This window comes from Melanotaenia boesemani, chromosome 22 (assembly GCF_017639745.1).
Source record: "Melanotaenia boesemani isolate fMelBoe1 chromosome 22, fMelBoe1.pri, whole genome shotgun sequence".
Classification (NCBI taxonomy): Eukaryota; Metazoa; Chordata; class Actinopteri; order Atheriniformes; family Melanotaeniidae; genus Melanotaenia; species Melanotaenia boesemani.
This window is the reverse complement of record NC_055703.1, coordinates 25159458-25180820: the sequence shown is the minus strand read 5'-3', so window position 1 is coordinate 25180820 and position 21363 is coordinate 25159458. Positions and strand designations below refer to the sequence as shown.

The 21363-nt window shown below is 39.7% G+C and overlaps 4 protein-coding genes across 5 annotated transcripts; 1 reads left to right on the top strand and 3 right to left on the bottom strand.

Moving 5' to 3' along the window:
• The first annotated feature begins 1854 nt into the window (after window positions 1-1854).
• Window positions 1855-4367, top strand: LOC121633536 (proline-rich membrane anchor 1-like). Its single transcript, XM_041975652.1, has 4 exons — window positions 1855-1935; window positions 2699-2822; window positions 3126-3249; window positions 4066-4367. The coding sequence occupies exons 2-4, from the start codon at window positions 2729-2731 to the stop codon at window positions 4163-4165; spliced, it is 318 nt and encodes a 105-aa protein (XP_041831586.1). The 5' UTR covers window positions 1855-1935; window positions 2699-2728; the 3' UTR covers window positions 4166-4367.
• A 2753-nt stretch (window positions 4368-7120) lies between these two features.
• Window positions 7121-8267, bottom strand: si:dkey-85n7.8 (COX8 domain-containing protein). Its single transcript, XM_041975656.1, has 2 exons — window positions 8027-8267; window positions 7121-7386 (listed from the first exon to the last, which is right to left on the bottom strand). Exons 1-2 carry the CDS (start codon window positions 8153-8155, stop codon window positions 7273-7275), a joined length of 243 nt encoding a protein of 80 aa, XP_041831590.1. The 5' UTR covers window positions 8156-8267; the 3' UTR covers window positions 7121-7272.
• A 3235-nt stretch (window positions 8268-11502) lies between these two features.
• ubr7 (ubiquitin protein ligase E3 component n-recognin 7) lies at window positions 11503-16206 on the bottom strand. 2 transcript variants are annotated; one of them, XM_041975569.1, is made up of 12 exons: window positions 16057-16206; window positions 15242-15371; window positions 14157-14290; window positions 13890-13950; window positions 13707-13802; window positions 13577-13630; window positions 12972-13077; window positions 12822-12892; window positions 12509-12673; window positions 12041-12206; window positions 11882-11943; window positions 11503-11799 (listed from the first exon to the last, which is right to left on the bottom strand). In XM_041975569.1, the coding sequence occupies exons 2-12, from the start codon at window positions 15356-15358 to the stop codon at window positions 11710-11712; spliced, it is 1122 nt and encodes a 373-aa protein (XP_041831503.1). In that variant the 5' UTR covers window positions 15359-15371; window positions 16057-16206; the 3' UTR covers window positions 11503-11709. The 2 variants fall into 2 exon arrangements, with proteins under 2 accessions (XP_041831503.1, XP_041831502.1); XM_041975568.1 differs by lacking the exon at window positions 16057-16206 and adding an exon at window positions 15659-15991.
• Window positions 16207-18865: 2659 nt separating this feature from the next.
• tmem251 (transmembrane protein 251) lies at window positions 18866-20878 on the bottom strand. The gene is made up of 2 exons (XM_041975650.1): window positions 20752-20878; window positions 18866-20272 (listed from the first exon to the last, which is right to left on the bottom strand). Exon 2 carries the CDS (start codon window positions 20262-20264, stop codon window positions 19896-19898), a length of 369 nt encoding a protein of 122 aa, XP_041831584.1. The 5' UTR covers window positions 20265-20272; window positions 20752-20878; the 3' UTR covers window positions 18866-19895.
• Between the last annotated feature and the right edge of the window lie 485 nt (window positions 20879-21363).

Sequence of the window (21363 nt, the reverse complement as noted above, 5' to 3'; positions counted from 1 at the left end):
GTATCTTGTAAAAATAACACACGGATTAACAGTGACCAAGCCTGTGCATCATTATATTTTATAAATACATATATATATATATATATATATATACACACACACACACACACACACACACACACACACATATATATATATATATATATATATATATATATATATATATATAGTTGCGTGTTGAAATAAACAACAACAGAAACTATTAACATATTTAGACTTTTTCCACATTCACAGTTATTTATGCTACTATTTACCTGCTATCCTCACAAAACCTCTCTAACTGCGGCTGGAGATCTTGTGGAGTTTTAAGGATTAATATTACCAAGTGATGAAGATGATGATAAAGGTGTGACCCCCTCTGTGCCGGGCTCCAACAGACAGTGATAATCAGTCATTTTAATGATCAGGTGGGCTAATAGTCACAATGATGTCACTGCTGTGTTTTAATGAAACATTAGTCAGCTGGTTGTTGTCGTGGAAACTGAACCGATGATGTCACATCTTTCTGAGCCATTAAATAGTTTTTATTGCAGCAGTCTGACACATTAATGAGCAGCAGCAGACACTGATCACTGATCATTGATCTGAGGTCAATAACCTTCCATTAGCAGAGCTAACCATGATGTCACTCCTCTGAATCTGCTGCCGGTTCAGTCAGTAAACATCCAAACTCTTTCCACCTCCTCCAAAGTCAGATTTAAGAGGCGTCAACCAACTTTTTTTCTACAGAAGCACTGACGTGATTGGTGGTGGTTCAGGCAGAGCTCCCACTCGGGAAGTGATGATGAAAGTGAAGAAGACTTTGCTCATATACTGAAGCAGCTTCTGTTTGTTTCAGTGAACATCTGTGAAGATCAAGAAGACATTTACAATATTTACAGTTTTTTCATGCTCTGATTTTCACCAGTAACACACAAGAACGGAGTGGTTTCCATTTTCAGCTTTGGATGGTTTACATTAGGTTCATGAAATTCTAATTATTAGTGTTTTTATATCTGCTTAGTGGTGATTGGGGCTGGTTAGAATAAAGTACTTACATAATAAAGTGTAATTATACATAAACGAATAAGTTTTTCTCCACATATGCTGTTAAGCTCAAAAGATTTAATGATCTATTATTTGTGTGTCAGGTGTTCTGTTAAATTAATGACTTTCTTCTTTTTACAAAAACAACCCTGTATCCTCTCATTAAAACTCTTTTGAACTGGTCCAGGACCTCATCCTCAGGTCTGCACTCTCATTGGCTCACCACTTCAGACACACGGCTGTGATTGGCTCATTTCTTTAGGCTTACATCACGAGTCATGAAGGCGTTGTAATGAAGCTGCTGGTCTCAGCATCTGGTTTAAAACCAGTTACATCCACAAGACTGAAAATCCCAAGCTGCGCCTGAATGCACCACCCATCTTCTTGACGCCTCCGTTTTGGATTTTTCTGGGACTCCAGATCCGGATCAGGCAGCGAACAGCTGAGTTGTCTGTAGATGAAGCAAAATCTGATGTCAGAACTTTGTCTGGACGTCTGTGGACCTTTCAGCTAATTTGGACTCTGGACTGAACCAGGACCAGGTCTGATGATGCTGGCTGTTTCTCTTATGGTGCTTTGTCATTTCTCTCAGGTGAGATCTTAACGTCTTCATGCTGGAAAAATGAATCAGGAAGGTAGAAGTTACATTAAGAAATCAGTGATGAACCTAAAAATAGCTGAAATGGATTAATAGTGTTTAAAGTAATCCTGAACTAAAATGACTTTTTTTTCTTAGCTCATCTCATCTGAAATGCTTCAGTTCTGACTCATCTATGGAAAGCTTCAGGTTGTAGATTTAAGAGGAACTTTTCATTGTCTGAACGGTTCAAAAAACAGAAGCGTAGCTGTTTTTCAGGCTCTGAGGATCATCGTGATCTGGACAACTGAGACTCTACAGCATGGTTCAAAGTAAATCTACCAGTTATTGGAGCAGAATAAAATTAAAAAATCAGTAGAATGTCAGTAAAAAAGTTAGTAGAGCTTCTGTGAAAGCTGTGTTTCTTTGTGTTTCCATCCAGAGACTCTGCCTCCTGAAATGCTCCTTTTATACCCAGTCATGTTACCGACCTGATGCCAATCCACCTAACTAGTTGTCAAATGTTCCTGCTGTTGTTTTTGGTTAGTACCAGTTACTTTTCCGGCCTTTTGTGGCTCCTGTTCCAACTTTTTACAGACGTGTTGCTGCCATCAGATGAAAATGAGCTCATGTTTTCTTTGGAATAATAATGTTCATGTTCTATTATGAATAAAATTTGGGTTTATTATATTAGCAAATTGCCCTTTGTTGTTATTTACATTTTTAAAGAGCTCTTTTGGAGTTGGGGTTAACTGTGTTAACTGTAAAACTGTTGAACTGGAGCTCCTGAAACTGAAAAGTTGTAAACAAAGATCTTCCTAAAGGTGGATGTTTACCTGAGAGACGCTACACCTGTGGTGACTGTAGCATCATAGCTAAAAAATGTAATTAACAATAATTGTGAATATTTGTTACGTGTCTAATAGTTTCACCTCCTGCAAACAGGAAAATAATCATCATATTCGTTGCCCCAGCGAAGCTCTGTCACTTCACTGTATGTCCTCGGTTGCCATGACAATGCTTTATATTATGCAATACAACATCAGAGTTTCATATCCAGGTGTGTCTGCAGCTGGACTCTCTTTGTGTCTGCAGGTCAGTTGGGGGACGTGTCCACGTGTTACCATGGAGAGAACCTGCAGGTGTTGTCCTTACATGTTACTGCCCCCTCCTCCACCACCTCCTCCGCCTCCTCCGCCCAGAAAGCTGACTTTCCCAGGTAAACACACCTTTCTGCTCCTGATTCTCCTGATCATGTCGATTTGTTTCAGGTTCAGTGAAGTGACTGAACCTGAAGAAACGAACTGAGCTTTGTTTCAGACTTGCTGTGGCCAGCTTCCCGCCTCACGTTTGACCTCAGGTGTATTTATATCACAGGTGTGGGCTGCGGCCGGCTGTGATCGGCAGCTGGTGAAGGCGCTTATTTAGATAATCTGACAGTTTAATTACTTCGTGAAGAAGATGAGCAGTTTACTGAAGCTCTTTAATCCTCATCCCTCCTCCTCATCTTCATCTTTTCTAGTGCGGCCCTCGACTACTCCAGATGTGAGCTCTGAACTGTCCTTGGTCCTGATCATCATCATCTGTGCATCACCGAGCGTCTTATTGATCCTCTTCTCTGTCTGTTATAAGGTTCTGAGGTGCAGGTGAGTTGTTATTTTTCTATGTGAACACAAACAGTCCGAGTCTCGTCAAAATGCCTCCAGTTCATGTGTAGTTTCATGTGTTTGCTTTGAGCAGATGTTTTATAATGTCCTGAATGATTTATTCTGGTTTAATCACCAATAAGCAGAGCATACAATCCTATGCTGCGGTGTGTATGGAGGCGAGCGCTAAAAAAACAACAGTCCTCTTCTAAACACCACCTACACACCTGACTGAGGTGCTCCACGGAGAGGCTCAACAACTCTTTTGTACCACGTCTGTCCAGTGCTACTGTTTGGGGGAGAATGGGGCCGTAAAGGGAGGAGGGGGGTTAAGTCCCTTTTTACTTTATCTTTTAAAACTATTGAGTTTTGTAAGTGCCTTTTAGTGTTTATTAACCTGCCAGTGTTTTTAGTTTTTTTAGGAACGAGTGTGATGAATGCAGACACATTTAATTACCTTCGGGATTAATAAAAATCTTATCTTTATATTTGTCTTCTCTACCTTATCTATGAGGATATAATGGAAACCTTTCTGACCATTTTTAGGGCTTATTCTACGAGATTCTACAGGTTTTAGTGCAGTTACTCCCGTGAGTGACCAGTTTGCAAATCAACAATTAATATGAGACAAAACTCGTAGTATGGAGGAATGACAGTCATCGGTGGCCTGATTTATTTAAAATTCTGCACGTTTCTGTTTAATTTGACTGTGTTTGATGTTTTTTTAATGTGTTGTTTTTAAGGTAAGCCTTGAACCCATCACCTGCTTTAGTGATAATTCTGTTTACTGACTTTTATTACTGTTTTTGCTTTTAGGAAACATTTAAATCAACAACAGAATTGGATGAACCCTGAAGGAAACAACAACACTGGACAACAACAACTTCCAGAAGAGATGGTGAGCAGCGAAGGATGAGTTTATCTTTCTGAACACCTGGGAAAAGCCACGATTGGTCAGATTTTGAGACTAAATAAGTGTTGGTGTCAGATAATCCTGCAGTATTTCTATACATCCTATGACTGATTGCTGTGATGCTGCAGGTCTGACCTACGAAGCAGGTTCAACACGTTCAGGTTTTATGTTTTAACAAACCCCAACAAAGCAAAGTCAGGAAGGATAATTAAGTATTTATAAAAATTATTTTAAAACATTTTTTTAAATACTCTCCAGTGAAAAACACAGATTGGCACATATTTGCCACTTTAAACCAAGAAGATGTCAGTTTTCAACCTGACTGTGTGTTCCAGGTGTCTTCGGAGGTCAGAAATAATTAAGTTACTTAATTTTCCAAACGGAGAACTCGTAGGTTGCAGAAAACGCCTGATTTCCAGATGTCTGGGCCCAGTACCGCCTGCAGCCCACCGCTGTCTTTGTTTCATTTCTTTCTAAAATGTTTTTCTTTTTTAAATTCGTGGCACTTGTTGTAATGACAATAAAGTTCTATTCTTTCTGGTGTAAATAGCACAGAGGTGATGTTATTGATAATTATGGGGTTGTTCGTGAAATGTCAGATCAATATGTGGTTAATTAATCATTCTTATTATAATTGTTATTAATGCTCAATGTTCTCATAGTGCACATTTTTACAACTGGTTTGTAATGTTCTAGTTTTATAACAGTAACTACTCACAAACGCGCTGCTTTGGAGGCGTCTAACTTTTCCGAGTTGGTGCAACGGGAACGCTAACTGTGTGGTAAGGACGTCGCCTACTTTCAGGCGCTCAAAATTACGAGACAACTGAAATGCACCATGATGTCACAAACCAAAAACTCTGGTTTTCTAGTCCACACAAATATTCCAGAAAATCTTCACCCTAAAGCTTTTCTAAATGTTCAGTTTTAGGGACCAAATACTGTGTTTACATGTGACCCCAAAACACTGTGATGATAAAATACCTGCATTCCTGTGTGCAGGACCGGAGGCAACCAGGTGAAGCTGTGTGTGTTTTTATTTAAAGATGATTAGCCACAATCATGGATCAGTTCAGCGGCACATATTTAAACTTCTGACTGGTCCCAGTGGAAAAAAATTAGTCCAGCTAGCTGTAGCCTTTCTACCTGTTCACCCATACCTGTTTGGTTACTGGGATAAAGTTTCATACTGGTGTATGTTGGAGTTCATGTGTTTGTGGAGTCTGCTCTGAAACCCTCAAGCATTACAGTTAAATGTTTATTTCATTTCACCTACTTATTTATTTACAGTGTAAGAATTAAACCTTAAAAATTGCAGAATGTTGACGTCCACTTAGCTATACAACACACCCCCCCCAAAAAAAAAAAATAAATAAAAAATCAACTCCAGTCTTGGTAGAACTTAGTTGTTTTAACTGACATCCATTTCCATTTCCATCCAGCATCACTCTTCTCTCATTTCTTATCAAGTATATAAAAGCTTTGGCCCAACCCATTCAGTTACAAACACAGGAGTGTTTTTACAATTGTGACCCATAAAAACATTCACTACAAATTCGTTTTAACCACCATCCCACAAAATAGAAAATGACATCCCTCTTTAACCGTTTACTTAAACCATCAAAACAACTTGTACTGATGGAGCAAAAAGAAAATCTAACTACTACTTCCCCAATCTCCTCGTCTCCTTAGTTAGTGCCATCCAAGCTAATTAAGCACACCAGGTCCTTGTTAGCAACACTCATGGCTGATCTCCCCAAATCACCTCAGAGAGAGAGAGAGAGAGAGAGAGAGAGAGAGAGAGAGAGAGAGAGAGAGAGAGAGAGAGAGAGAGAGAGAGAAACCAAAGCAATAATAACATTTACAATAAAATGTCAGGAAATCTGCAAGCAGCACAAGAATATAGACGGGAAGATAAAAACAGATTAAAATTTGCAGAGCTCGTGTGTATTAATTTATTTTGTATTAAAACTGACTCCAGCGAACCTCTGTATTAAATAGTCTTTGATTTTTTTTTCGAGTCATTAATAGGTAACGTTGTTTACAGACATGTCCTCGAGGAAGACGTTACAAGATAAAAGGTTAAAAAATACTCAAATGATGTGTGTGGGTATTTTATAAAACATGGTGGGGATGGGTAAAATAGTTTTACTTTTTAATGGGAAGCACTTTGAGGTGCATATCTCACCTGAAAAGTTTGTTCTTCTTCAGGACAAATGGAGGGACATGCAGTCTTCCAAAAATCTAACAATATCTGCTTTTTGGTTGCTCTCTGCACCCGTAGACCTCGGATATAACAGCTTATTGTTCAAGCTGGGAGGAACCATAAACAACGTTACATAAAACCAACTCAGGTTGAACAATCAGACAGCAGCTGCTGATAATCTTCATCATTTCATCATTTAACTCGAAGCAAAGCACCAACAGAACCAGGAGCAGCTCAGACTGATCCTCAGATTCATGAAGCTGCAGGAGTTTGTTTGGGTTGTTTTACACAAGCTGCCTCAGAATTTATGTATATGGCACCAAAATCACACTCGTCACATTCAGCCCATCAAATCTATTGATCATTGACACTGATTTGAGCTCATTTATCAATCTTTAGTGATTCTGACAGTAACAGACTGTCATGGTGATGATGATGAAGAGGATGAAGAATTCCTGCCCCTCAGTGTTTATCTGGTTGTCTCTGTGGGAACTGATGTTCTCAAACAGGAAGTGATTAAGTCTGTAAATCCAGCAGAACAAAGTAAACAAACAGAAACATTCCTGCTGAAACACAAACACACAAAATGAAGATCCATTTCTCCTCTCATTTCCTGTTTGTTCAAACTTTATTAAACAACTTTACCGCAGCGACAAAACCTTTAAATTACAAAGGTGACATAAACCAGCTCGCTCTTATTATGAAAAAACCCCGCATGAAGAGGAAATAAAGATGTCAAAATAAAAGTAGTGTTAGATTTTCTAATTAATGAGACATTTATTGATCAGACTGATCATCTGATATTGATTACAATGACGTATAAATGAGTGAACGTTTGTGCAGAGGAGGACAGGGAGGATGAGGAGTGACTTCTTGGCTGTGATGATGATGATGATGGTGATGTTCAGGTCCTGGGACTCTGCTGGGCTCTCTGTCTGTACTCTGGCAGGTGGTGGAGGATCCAGGCTGCAGGCGCCAACATGGCCACAGCAAACACGGACATGACGAAGAAACTTTGCTGCCAGAAACAAACATCAAAGACAAACAATCAATCAGGACATTTTTAAAAACTTTATAAATAACTTAAAAGTTTTATATTTGGACTGATACTTTTCACGTTATTCATCGTTATAACCAGCACCACTGCAGTTCTTTAATCAACACTTCAAAACTCTGACAGATTTTCTCACTTTAGTGCCTCTAACGACGGCTAATCCAGCATACACGTCGCATCCGGTCTCTTCTCTGAGATCTCTAAAGCTAGTAAAGGTCGGTCCCATAAAGACTCTTGTCTCATCTCCTGCTCCATCCTTTTATTTCTGTGTATGTGTGTTTGTGTTTCATGTTTCATGAACGCTGTGTTTTCTGCAGAAATTAAAGGAATTGTGAGTTTTTTCCTCGTCCATCCCCTGATGGGACTCTGTGTTGTGAATAATTAGATAAATCTGAACAGAAGTCACTAAAGAAGCAGATCAATAATAAATAAGACTCAACCCAGCTCTGCCTCCAGAACTCTCCTGGTTATTTTCTCACTGCAACTCCTGCAGGTGACTGATTATTGGTATTGATCAGATATTATTTAGTTGTGGCTGCAATGGTTAGTTCAGGATACAGTAACTGATAATTAACTAGTGATTAAGTATTGATCAGTGACTCACCGCGGCTCCGATCCGGTTTCGTGGAGGTTTGCTGTAGATCGTCCTCTTCGTCTCTTTCAGGACTTCCTTTGGACCGGTCAGCCTTGAGGTATTTCCCATTCTCTTCAGGATGCGGCTTACCATCGTCATGGCAACTGACACCTGCCACAAAGCAGCACCTGATGCACTCTGAATGACTGAAGTTCACCTCCTGTTTGGTCTGTGTTTGCCGTTAGACTCCTTCAGTCAGACTAAGAGTAAAGTCTGCAGGACAACAGAGGAGGAGGAGGAGGAGGAGAAGGAGGAGGAGGAGGAGTCAGCAGTGATGACTGACAGCTGGCTAAACCCCCCCCCCCCCCCCCCCCCCCCTTCAGCTCAAATCTGGAATCTGAAGATCTGATAAAACTCAGCTGCTGCAGAGAAACAAGAACAACAAAAAAGCATAAATTTATCTGGAGTCAGTAAACAGCAGCTGGTCTGCAGCTCAGCATCCAGCTGATTGGATTTCCTGTTGTAGAACAAACAGAAGTGGAGGGAAAATGAGATGAGCTGGAGGATAAAAGGTGAGCGTGATGTTTGATGTCTGAAACAGACCTGCAGGTTCAGACCTTTACGGTCAGGCCTCATCAGACTGACAGATGGCAGTAAACACAACGCTGCTTCTGCATGTTTCCACCTTTCATGTATGTTACAAATCTCCCAGCAAGCAGCTGATTCAATATTTCTGAAGATATTCCAGAAACGCTTTCACTCCCTTTTTTTTTTCTTTTAGTCCAGCATCTCTGTACCTGCACAGGTAGAGAACCCGTTTCCTTTTTCATGTGACCTGAAGCAGAGAAAATGATGCACAAATTTTATCTGAACAGAAATGATTAGTTATTCCACAGGATGCTTCATGTGAGCAAGGTCTCTCTGTGGAACCAGTTTACAAATCTCCCAGTTTGGGTTCAGGAGCAGACACCCTCTCCACCTTTACGATTAGGCTTCAAACTTTCCTTTCTGGTAGAATAGAAAAAGATTAAATGTGAAGTATGTCACAAAATAAAAGATCGACAGAAAAAAATGTAACAGATCGTTAAAAACATGTTTATGTCCCACCATCCATTTACAACTGTGCTTGGTACGTGAAGTTATGTCTATGCCCATCTTCACCACTAGATGTCAGTAATTCCTTCACGCTGCACCTTTAATCTTTGCTTGCAGAGACGTATCTGTTGTTTTGTCCAAGGCTGAAGGTAAGGCTGAGTATGCTGCAGACAACAAAACCTCCAAACTGGGATCAGCTAACGTAGAATATTCCGTTTTAGAATCGTTTGCATTACATTAGAAAAACATTTGCTGTTCGTAGCTGTAAATACATGGCTTTTTAATTTTTTCACCTTGAAAAATGTTTTTTTTTTAACCCATAAGAGCCCGATGTGACATATTTGCTATAAACTTTGCTCAAAACCCTGTTGAACACAATGTGATACTTATCTTCTGTCCCCTAATAGATACCCAGAAGCAGAAAACCATATTATAATATTTTTAAACTATCACATGGTAATAAATGGTCGATACCCCCCCAAAAATGTTAATCTTTTTGTTACACTTTGTTAAAAGGCCGAATAAAGACCTCATATTTAAAAAAAATGACTTTTCTTACCATTTTTTCATGGTTTGGGCCTTAACGGGTTAAGATAAAGGAGAGAATGTAGAAATCTTAAATTTGTATTAGATAAAATCAAAGGGATTTCTATCTCTGATGTCCAGCTTTTAACTGAATAAACTCTGGGTTGGATTTTCACACACACACACACACACACACACACACGCACACACAAATCTTAGAAGCATAGAAATGAATTTCTTTCACACTAGAAGCAGCACATCAGAAATAATAAGGATATTTTACATAAATATAAGAAAACTTTGACTAAAGTAGTTTTATTAAGTCTGTTTATGTCTCCAAATCATCTTATTGGTTTTGATTAAAATGTTTTTTTTTTTTCCTGCTCCAGGAGAATTTGTTCCTGAGCATCACCAGGGGGATTCTGCGTTCATGAATCACAGCGATACTTTACATGAAAACATCTGTACAGATGTAACAGAGCTCTCTGTAATCTGTTCGAGTGATAATGAAACAAAACCTTGTGTTAACACATACTGGAATAAGCTGGTCAGGATCTCTCTAGGACCAAAGTTTAGACGTTGCCACATTAATATTTCATCATTAATAAAACGAAGGTGGTACAATTTAACATTTAACATGAATTATAGCCGGTCACACATTTTGTTATGGAATTAAAAAGTGACATTGATGTTAACCCTTTCATGCATAGTGTCCACTACACTGGATCCAACAGCTGTGTTCTTGTATATTCGTGGATCAAGACGGTTTTTGTCTCTTTTGTGAGTCATCCAATAATCTGCCATTTATTGTAGAATAAATAAATATATCTATACATGCTTTCATTGTAATGTCTACGTTTCACTCAATGATGAACAGGAAAGAAAAAGGTAGAACTATTTTAAAATAAAATTTTCATATTACAGAAATATGAAAATATTATCTTAATCTTTTTCAAGAATATACAAAAATAAATTTAAATATTAAAAATGTCAGTGTACACGTCTGCTGGAGTAAATATTTAAATTTAATTCATGGGATGTTCCTTTTTCTCTGCTGTTTCTCGTGTTTCTCGTTCAGCAAAACGCTGGAAGATGTTTGCAGATTTATTACTGACAGTTTGTTGAGTTTTCTCATTTGAACTCGTTGTTAAAGGCTTTTTTAAATATTAGAAATAACATATTATGCATGGTCCTTGACAAATAAAAACAAACACGATCAACTTATTGATCATTATGGCCAAATTCTTTTTGCATTAAGTTCTCTCAAGAAAAAAAGTTGTTTTTACTAAATATTTATGTTACTATCAAACCTATTTTCAACAAAATGGGAGGAAACCTGATTAAAAAGGTAAATTTATGCCCTTCATAAATTTATTTGCTGTTTCTTATCATTTTTCCCATTTTATGGTTACCACAGGCATCTTTTTATGTCTGGTTTATTCTTTTTTCTTTAATTGCATGTTTTTGTAGTTTAATTTCTGCTAAAAGAAAGTTTTCAACTCGTTGGCTGTCGGCCTCGCGACTGGACTGAAGCAAGTATTTTATGTAAATGTGTTTTGTTTTTAGACAAACCATCAGAATTTTATTTATTTTCTACTAAAAACATTTCTCTTGTAAACTGGGACTCCTTTAATGAAAAATGTAATGACATTAAAAAACTGACTTTTTCAAATATTCAGACTACAGTTCGAATTTTTTCCCTCCATTAAATCAGCGCCTGCTTCCCTCCGTTGTATATATGTACATGGAGGATGTAGCTCAGGTGGAAGAGCAGTCGATCTACTCACCCTCTGCTTTCTGGTTTCCCCAGACCTCAGACCAAAATGTCCCTGGTCAACATGAGTAGAAAAACCTTTTACCATCACAAATCATTGAACCTTCTGAAACACGACTACAGTGAATTTTATTGTTGTTTTTTAAAACACAAAGTTGGACACTAAAGAGACATTTATTGTGGTGATGATAAAACATCTCAACGGAATCCAGGAAATCTGCAAACGTTCAGATAGTGAACGAACGGTAAATAAAAGAAGAAGCCACAGGAATGAAAAGTGGTGGATGATGGTTGAACAGGGGAGACCAACAGAAGCCGATCAGGTGCTGTGAAAAGGATCAGAGTCGACTCTGCGTCTTTTGCGACTCTGTTGCTCAAAGAACTGACGGATGTCATCGGACGTCACAACCTAGAGGACAGTCACATGACATTTGTCAGACAGTTGAGATTCAAGGAAGCCCCGCCCCCTTCGCATGGAGAGGAAAACTCACCTTTCCTTCAGTTGCAAAACTCTGCAGGAAGTCCTTCAGTTCAGTTTTCATGTCATTGTAGCCTGAAAAAAACACACCAACACTGTCAACTCAATAGCAAAGAATTGTGGGAGATGTAGTTTTGTCAGTGGGGCTCGAGTGTCGGTGCTGTTCCGTTACCGTGGATGATCTCCAGCTGCTGGACTCGGTTCAGGTTGTCCAGCGCTGACATCAGAGGATCGTGTCCCTGTTGTCTCTGGTCACTGTTTTTTCCTTTGTGTTCATACGCGAGGACAGTGTCCGACTCGTCCAACAGGAAGGACAGACCGGTTTTGGACATCGTCTCCTGGAACAAGTGAGCCCAACATAAAGCCGTCAGCACACATGAGCAAAGACCCGAAGGCCAGTTGGGTAAAGACTTGTTGGTCAGTCAGACAAAAGACTTGTAGGTCAGTCACCTAAAGACTCGTAAGCCAGTCACAAAGACTTGTAGGTCAGTTGGGTAACGACTGGTAGGTCAGGTAAAGACTTGTCATTCTGTTAAGGAGTCTTTAGGTCGGGAACCTTTAGAATTACAAAGCGAACAAATCCATGAACTCACGCTTACATCATCAGGCCCTAACCAATAGAAACGCAGATGAGTGTCACCTGGCAGGCGTTGCAGGAGCAGAGTTTGGATCGCCACTCCGATGGCCAGAACACGGCTCCTGACTGGACTCTTTTCTGACCAATCGCCTGCAGTTCCTTTAGTCTGCAGCTTGACTCCGCCTCCTCACGGCTTCGCTTACAGCTGGGCTCACTGACATCATCAGCCTGACAGATTATTGATCATTAGTCAATCACAGCGATCGGTGCGTTTTTCACTTTCAGTTCGCTGAGTAATAACTGCTGTATTAAACATGCTGTAACCATGGAAACCACATTTCAATGACAGTCAGCCCAGGTGCACCAGGTGACTCACCTTGTCTTCTTTGAGAACGTTTAACTTTGACTCTTCTGCTTCCTCTTTCACCTGGTCGACAGCACCTGGAACTGAACAGGAAGGACATGATGCGAGGTGTGTGAAAAGGTTACCTGAAAGGTGAACAGTTTAGATGACAGGAGGGCTTACCTGCCAGGTGAGCAGCGTAGGTCCAGAGAAACAGGTTTTTGTTCATACAGGACTCACAGATCATCTCCTGCAGCTCCACACAGTCTGGAATCACACAGCCCAGATGCTGCAAACAGGAAAACACACGTAAACACACTTAAACACACAGATACACACACAAGTTAACACACAGATACACACACACAAGTAAACACACGGGTACACATCCAGGTATACACACAGGTAAACACACAAGTTAACACACAGATACAAACACACAAGTAAACACACAGATACACATCCAGGTATACACACAGGTATACACACAAGTTAACACACAGATACAAACACACAAGTAAACACACAGGTACACATCCAGGTATACACACAGGTAAACACACAACACACAGATACACATCCAGGTAAACACACACATACACACACACAAGTAAACACACAGATACACATGCAGTAAATACAGAGGTGAAAAAAAGGTAAACACGTTTAGAGCACAGGTAAATACGTAGGTGTGAACACACACACGTGCAGGTGATGTACTTGTGTGTTGGACACCTGGCAGAGAGCAGCCAGGTGTGAGTTCATCTGTGTGTTGTTGTTTGACTCACCCGGCCGTGCAGCCAGTCTTCACACACCACACACTGAATCATCTCGTCCTCTACCTGGAAACAGAACCAGCCAATCAGACAGCTTTAACCGACAGCTGGTGGACAGGTGAGGTTCAGGTGTGTGCCTCACCTGGTCGTCTGGGTCCGGATAAGGCCGGCTGCAGGTGCAGTAAACACCAAAGAAGTTCTGACTGTATTTATTCAAACTGTTGATGTCATCCTTGTCCTGACAGAAACACACACACACACAGACAGGTGAGTTTTGTGTGGTTCAGGTGACACACAGGTGTTACCTGACTTCAGGTGCACTTACAGGATGAAGTTTACACTGCAGCTCTGAGAACTTCTTGTTTCCACAGTCGCAGCGGAAGTTCCTGCAGAAACACAAAGTCAAAACAAATATTGATCACATGTAAAACTAAAACTCATCATTAAACAGATCAAATCAGACTGATCATGAGCCGAGCGACGGGCGTGTGGAACTACTTCATCTGAATATCAACGAGCATAAAAACCAATCAATACACTACATAGTCTGCCAGTGATCAGTGATCAACTGTGTCAGCAGCTGATTGATCACCTTTTGGTGTAGAGTTCAAAGAGTTCGTGACCTTCGTGACATTTGTACGAACAGGCGAGACAAACTCCTGCCGCCTCTCCTCCCTTCGGCGTGCACGTGTTGCAGGCGTACAGCGCCTGCCGCTTCACGTAGCCCTGAAGACAAACACAAACATGATGTCATCGATTCACAGCTGATCGTTACACCACCTCCTCCTCCTCCTGGTCTGAAATATCTAAAATCCCTCACCGAGTGACCATGGAGGACTCTGAGCTCATCCACCTGTTACTGAGCTGAGTCCAGAACAAACAGCTGATTTTTTTCCAGAATAATTGAGCTGATTGTTGTCAGTTTAAAGGACAATGTTCAGAGATTGAGAACATGTCAGTTGCACCACATCATTTCTTCCAGTATGAACCGCAGATCGGATCCAGTGGTTCTAGCTGTCTTTAGACATCTCTTCTATCAGCATAACTCAACCCAGAAACACAAAAAGCTTTTATTTAACTCTGCTGAGTTTCTCCTGCAGGTTCTCCAGCGTATTTCAGTCATGTTGGTTATTTCCCCTCTCAACCCTGCATCTGTGTCTTACGCTCTGATTGGCCGTCGCTGCTTGTTCTTTGTTCATTTAACACTTAAAGACCCGTATCAATTAAGTTCAGGGATCCTAAAAGTCCAGTGGAGTTAGGCTAAAATCTGCTAGGAAAAGAAGATTTTCTAAAACAACTCAAACCTTAAAAATGTCACAATGGTCACGATCATCATAACCTGCAGGTTTTCGATGACCCCCTGCTCCAACACACCTGATACAAGATACTGGGTCACCAACAGGCTTCTGCAGAAATGTGATGAGTTCATCTGAATCAGATGTGAAACAACCAATATTCATTTTGGCCATTTCAAATTTAATAAAACCAAATAACGTGAAAACCTGCCAATAACCTGCCCTCTCAGAAGTGCAGTCTTATTCATGTATTATCACTTTATCGGCTGCAGTTTTTACATTTTCACAGCTGTTCAGCATGTTTACATGAAGCTGCTTTTAAAACAGATTGAAAACATCTGGAAGGAAACAGAATGAACACAGTCGATGTAAATGTGTGTACCTGAGGGTACGAGCAATGATCGGAGTCACTTCCTGCCAAAACAGCTGAAGCTTCTTCCTCCAACTCTTCATCTTCCTCCAGAACATCAACCAGAGAAACCGTCTGCTCCTCACACATCTTTATCTTCTCCCTGACAAACAAACAAACAAACAAACAGATAAACAGGCAAATAAACAGCTTTTCTATCTATTTTAGAAAGATTTGCTGATTTAAAATTATAGTAATTTATTATTATTAAAGATAATCTAATGATCCTGGTTACTCAGTCCACTAGTGATGAATCAGTGTGCTGAAGAACACACATCAGAGTTGACCCTCTCACACAACTGTAAACATGGACACACCTGTGATCTCAGGTGAAATTTAAACGTCTCAATATGGCAATTACTGATCGTCACTGATTTTTATCTGTCTTACATCAGGCAGGTTATGTGCAGCCGAGATGATTCTGATCACTAATCAATGCTGCAGATGCTGTTCCAGGACCAGCAGGAGGGAGGAGTATGGAATAACCTGCCAGTCAGGTGAGGTTAAGGTGTTGTTACCATGGACACCGACTCTCAAACAGTTACCACAGAGACCACAACTGGCCCAGAGGTAAAGTTATTTTTCGTGCACTGAACCTGTTCTTTGATCGATAACAAACATAAAACAACATAACTGATTCACATTTTAGGTAAACAATCTGTTTTTTGATCGCGGACCTTTGCTTCGCAAGCTGGTCTTTAGTTAGCTTCAGTTAGGCTTCTTGGTACGTATGCGGTTCTATGCTAATGCTAACGCTGCTAGCTTCGATTATAAACACACCGACTCACCAAAGTGACAGCAATCGGATGCTTAAACTGACTGTTTCGCCGTGTGATCTTGCTGTACACAAACCAACAGCCTAGTCAATAATAGTCCATAATGAACAACATGAAACGGTCTGCTCCTACGATCTTTATCAAAGTATCTAGCTATTACTAGCTAACGTAAACTTCCGGTTTACGTCTATAGATTGTATTTGGCGGCATCCTGGGGTCAAAGGTAACCGTGTTTGAAATTAAATAAAAAGATTTAGTTTTGTACCAATTAATCACCTGTCTATATCAGATCAATAAGATGAGAAGCATAAAACAGTGGTTTAAAGTGAAGTTGAATTATTTTAGTGACATGATGATGGTAATAAACAAACTGTAGTAACGCGATTATAAGCGCCAACACTGTGGTGCGTTCACGAAAAAAAAAAAAAAAGAAACATCGGACGTCATATAAATAATAAACTCCTAAACCTCCAGTGCTCTTGATGTCAGATCAGTCCACTGTGTTGAAAGTAAACTAATATTCTGCAGATTTAACTTAATAATAATAATAATAATAATAATAATAATAATAATAATAATAATGATAATAATAATAATAATAATAATAATAATAATAATAATAATAATAACTTTTCATACATGAAAGCAGACCAAAGTGTTTTACATAAAAAAGACAGTTTTATGATAGGGATCCATCCACACCCAGAGTCACCCCACCCCACTACCACTGAGGGCGTTGCCACAAAAACTGCCAAGACCTGGTCAAACTGGTGCCAACACCTCAACCACGAAGCTGCGATTCAGGGCCCTCTACTACACGGACAAGGCCAGACAAGACAACAACCCTGCAAACTTAGCAGGCATGGCTACTGGTGTAGATAACCCCCATGAGGAAAACACGGAAGATAAAAAGTAAAAAACAGACAGATTAAATAACCCCAAAAAACAACAAGAACAACAAAGACAAATAAAATAACAGAATAGAATATGCTGTATAAATAGTAATTTAAATGGATGAACAAGTAAAAATGGCAATCTCATCAGATTTCTTATTGTGAAGAATTTAGTACAATGGAAATTTCAGCGAACAAAAATGTTTATATTCCATCAGATTCTATGTTTAAACGATCATTCTGGTTCTGTTTACTCCTACAGATAGTACAAATAATTTCTAATCCATATTTAACTTTCTTTTCTTTTTAAAGAGAGACATTTGTTGGCGATCGGATATCTACAGAAGACTGGGCTGTTAATCATCAGCTTTTACATTCACAGGAGAAATTGTCACTTCTTCAGTAACGTACAGCATTTCCGCAGGGCTCTTGAAGGCAGCAGATAGTGCGTGATGACGACACATGAGTCGTAAACATGGCGACCACGGTGTGTGCGGAGCTGAAGTTCAGAGATGGAGAAAAACGAAACATTAGCGTCCACGTAGAAAACAACTTGAAGTCTCTGATGTGCGGAATCAACGAGCTGAACGTGAACGTTTCGCAGCTACTCAGTGAGCTGGTGGAGCGAGAAGGAGCGCGCGGAGGCTATACACAAGGTTTTAATTTATTATTATTATTATTATTATCCATTTATTTAAAATGGATCAATGACCATAAACTTCTTGTAAGCAAGTAGAATAATGTCAATTATGTTAACAAAAACCCTCCTAATTAACAAAATGAAAAGAAAAAGCGATAAAATTAAGATGAAAACAACAAAAACAAAACAAAAAACCTTTACTGCTTTTTTACAGCGGAAAATGTTCCAAACCAGGGTTTTATTATTGTTATTATTAATGTTTTTATTAAGGTTGAATTTTTCCATCGACAAAATAGTATTTATATTCATCTTGAAACATAAGAACATATCAAACCCCATAAAAATTTTATACACACACACACACACACACACACACACACACACATATATATATATATGTAGTTTGTAAAGCTCAACGTCTGAAGTATTTGAATATACAGTTAAATAATTTAACAGCTGATATTAAATTTCTCGTGTCACTGCACAGAGACGAGTGGTTTCAGGGCAGAAAACATTTATCCAGACTTATCTTTTACAACTGAGACTGAGACGCTGGTAACTTTACCAGTTGTCTGAAAACACAGTGGCCCAAACCAGTAAAAAACAGACTGAGGTTCTGAGTCCTAAAGACAGCACCGTAGCTACAGAACCCAGCTGGTCTAAATAAATAAAGTAGCAGATGGTTTCTCTGGTTGATGAATAAATTCATATTTATTGTTCTAACCTTAATGTTTTATTAGTTATTTTGTTGAGTCAAGAAGAATTCTTTAAAAGAGGAAGATTTACATTTACTGAGAAAGTTTGTTTTTGTTAAATGCTCAAACTTCACAGTGAAGTGACATTTTTATTTAACTAAATTTTAGTTGGTGTGGAACAATACAAATAAATAGAACATCTTTTGGTTCCCCAGCATAATTTTTTCTGACCGTATCTTCCCGACGGTTTATCGCCGTCCTCTGGTTACCATGGCGACTGTCTCTGTCCATCTGAGAGGAGTCTTTCTGAGAAGTTCAGAGCTGGTTGTTGACTTTGTTTCCTCTTAAAATCTCTGAGCTCTAAACGATCGGCTTCTGTTTCTCAGACAAAACATCTGGAAAATTTAATTTTCCATCAGACTCGTACAAAGTTTGCTTCCATTTTATCATGATGATGAGAATTAATTTTGGTGTCCCGATAATAGAAAATGAATTGAAACATTTCCAATCAATCCGCTAATTTATTTATGTTTTTGCTTGATCTTTATATAAACCAGCTGATGGTGAACAATAACACACTGGAAATTACATCATATCTTCTAATTTATTTATTGGCAGTGATATTGATCAGATCATTGATTCTCTCATCCATACAACAGCTGTTCTTATCAGTTTGGTTTGTATCTTTTAACATTTTTCACATTAGTTTGTGATAAAAATTCATTACCTTGTAAAAAAACAAAGATGGTTTGGACTAGTTTGGTTCTGATCACAGCACACGTTCATTCACTCAGTAAGTTTCTGTTTAAACATTTATTTTCCATCGTCTTATTCTGATGACGGAGACTCGGTCCACTGCACCAGGACTTCTCCAGAAGATCCAGAACATTTGTCATTAGTTAAAATCTGGACTCTGTAGTACCGATCCACTGCATCGCATCCTGACGGTGTTATCAGGGAGGAGAAACCTGCTTGTTCAGCTCATCAGCTGCTCCGGTTCTGAACACATCACCCTGAACCTGGATTAAAACATTAAATCCAGGTGACTTCTGCTTATGCGTCATGTGGTGCTGACTCCGCCCCCTTTATCTGAATGGGCCTGCAAACCAGTTCTGGTACTGAAAAACTTCTGATTGGTGGGTAGTTTTGCGTGTTTGACCTTTTTTTATCCTGTTGCAGGTGAGGAAGATGAAGACAGCAATGAAGAAGAGGAGCAGAACTCTGAACCGCAGCCTCCAGCTAAAAGATCCAAAACCTGAAACATCTGCGGCTTATGTGCAATTTGCTTTTTTGTTTTAATTGATGTTGTATTAAAGTTGCTATGGTAACCACTGTCTCATTTTGTTAAATAAAGAAATGTGCCACAGAGAATGCTACTCTCTGATTGGCCGACACAAGCTACATGTAACCTAGGCAACTGAATCAATGCTTCAGCTGACCTGGATGCAGTAGGGGCAGCCAATCAGAGCACAGGATTCTCTGACATCACAAAAAGAGGATAATTGACAGCTGCAATGAATTCTGACAGTCTGTACCGAGTCAGCGTCGAGTCTAGGAGTGTTCGTTTAAAGGCACACAGGAAATGACATCACAAGCGTGTCCACCTGCTGTGGTCTTGCCACCCTATGTATCAATAAGCAACCCCGCTCTGTGATTGGCTGCTTTCGCTGTGTGGCGGCGGCTGCACAGCAGGAAGACGCAGACTGGAAACACACAGTATCCGACAGCTCGGGGGTCAGCCCTTGTGCACGAGAACAGGAAGAGGAAGAGCTGCAGGTATGGCAGGAGGAAGATTGATGCCCACACCCACACAGGAAGTGGTGGCAAGTGGGTGGAGACAGCAGGGGGCAGAGCCAATGAGTCGATGCCACCTCTCTGCACATGCTCCAGACTGAAGCTGTGGACTTCAAAGATGTAGTATGCCACCATGACGCTGACGAGCAAGTAGAGAGCCACGCCCACCCATCCCATCCTCTGACGGAAGTTCATCATCCTCCATACTGCAGAAGGAGAAATCAATAACAGAAAATTGTCATAATCTGAGACTAATCTGTTAAACACACAATGTTTACATCATGTCAACACTACCATAAAGACAAATAACACATCAGAGTCCAGAATCAAGGTCTGAGAATTTAGGTGATAATGACCAATTTTTCTCTATAACCACAATTAATTTAATTTTCACCCAACAGCTGTGCTGTCTGCCAGACTCCAGTCCTAATTTGTTCAGTTTTCACTACAAGCGGTTTAAATTGAATGTGTCCTTAATTTATGTGAGGAACGTGTAAAGGAGGTACATAGTGTGTGTGACAGACTTAATCAATTTTTTATTCGATTTTAAGTGATGAATGGGGAGCACTGGGACGCCATTCTCCATGTTGCTCTTTGTGTATTTCCAACTAGCGGCTCTTTAGCATCGTTACCTGTCTGTTAACTAGTCTGGTGACTAGTTAACTCGAGTCTTATCAGCCCTTACCTTCCCTCGCGGTGATTCTTTTAGAGTAAAATTCGGCTACAGCACAGTTTTAATCCGCCGTCGGTCCTGGGGGAGATTAGTGGTTTCTCTTCCTGTTTAGTCACATGACAGGACTGGGTGACGTCGAGTGACGCACACCGCCCCCTGCTGGTCAAATAGCGGTCCAGCACCGACTGAATAACAGCATTTAGACATTGACAATCATAACAGGACGTTTATTACACAAAAATTACATATGAATAAAATAATGATCTTATTTTAAATCATGTCAGCAGTTGGAGATGGAGACATTTCAGGTGAAAGTTATTTTCAAGTTTAGTTTTCCCCAGATGCTTATGCAGGACACACACATAAAGATTACTGGACTGCTTTTGTCCCAATTTCCTGCCTACCTGACCAAGTCCAGCAAACACAGATTATCTTATATCTATATTCTCTTACTTTGCTTACATCTCTTTGTTTTGGTTATCATTCCCTTGAAAACTGTTAAGCAATATCCAAACATCAATCCCGGTATCACCAAAGGTGTTAATCATCCTGTTATCTTTGTTTACATCATTTTAATGTTTTCTTAAATTAAAATTGTATGGCTTTTCTGAGTGACCCCAACGT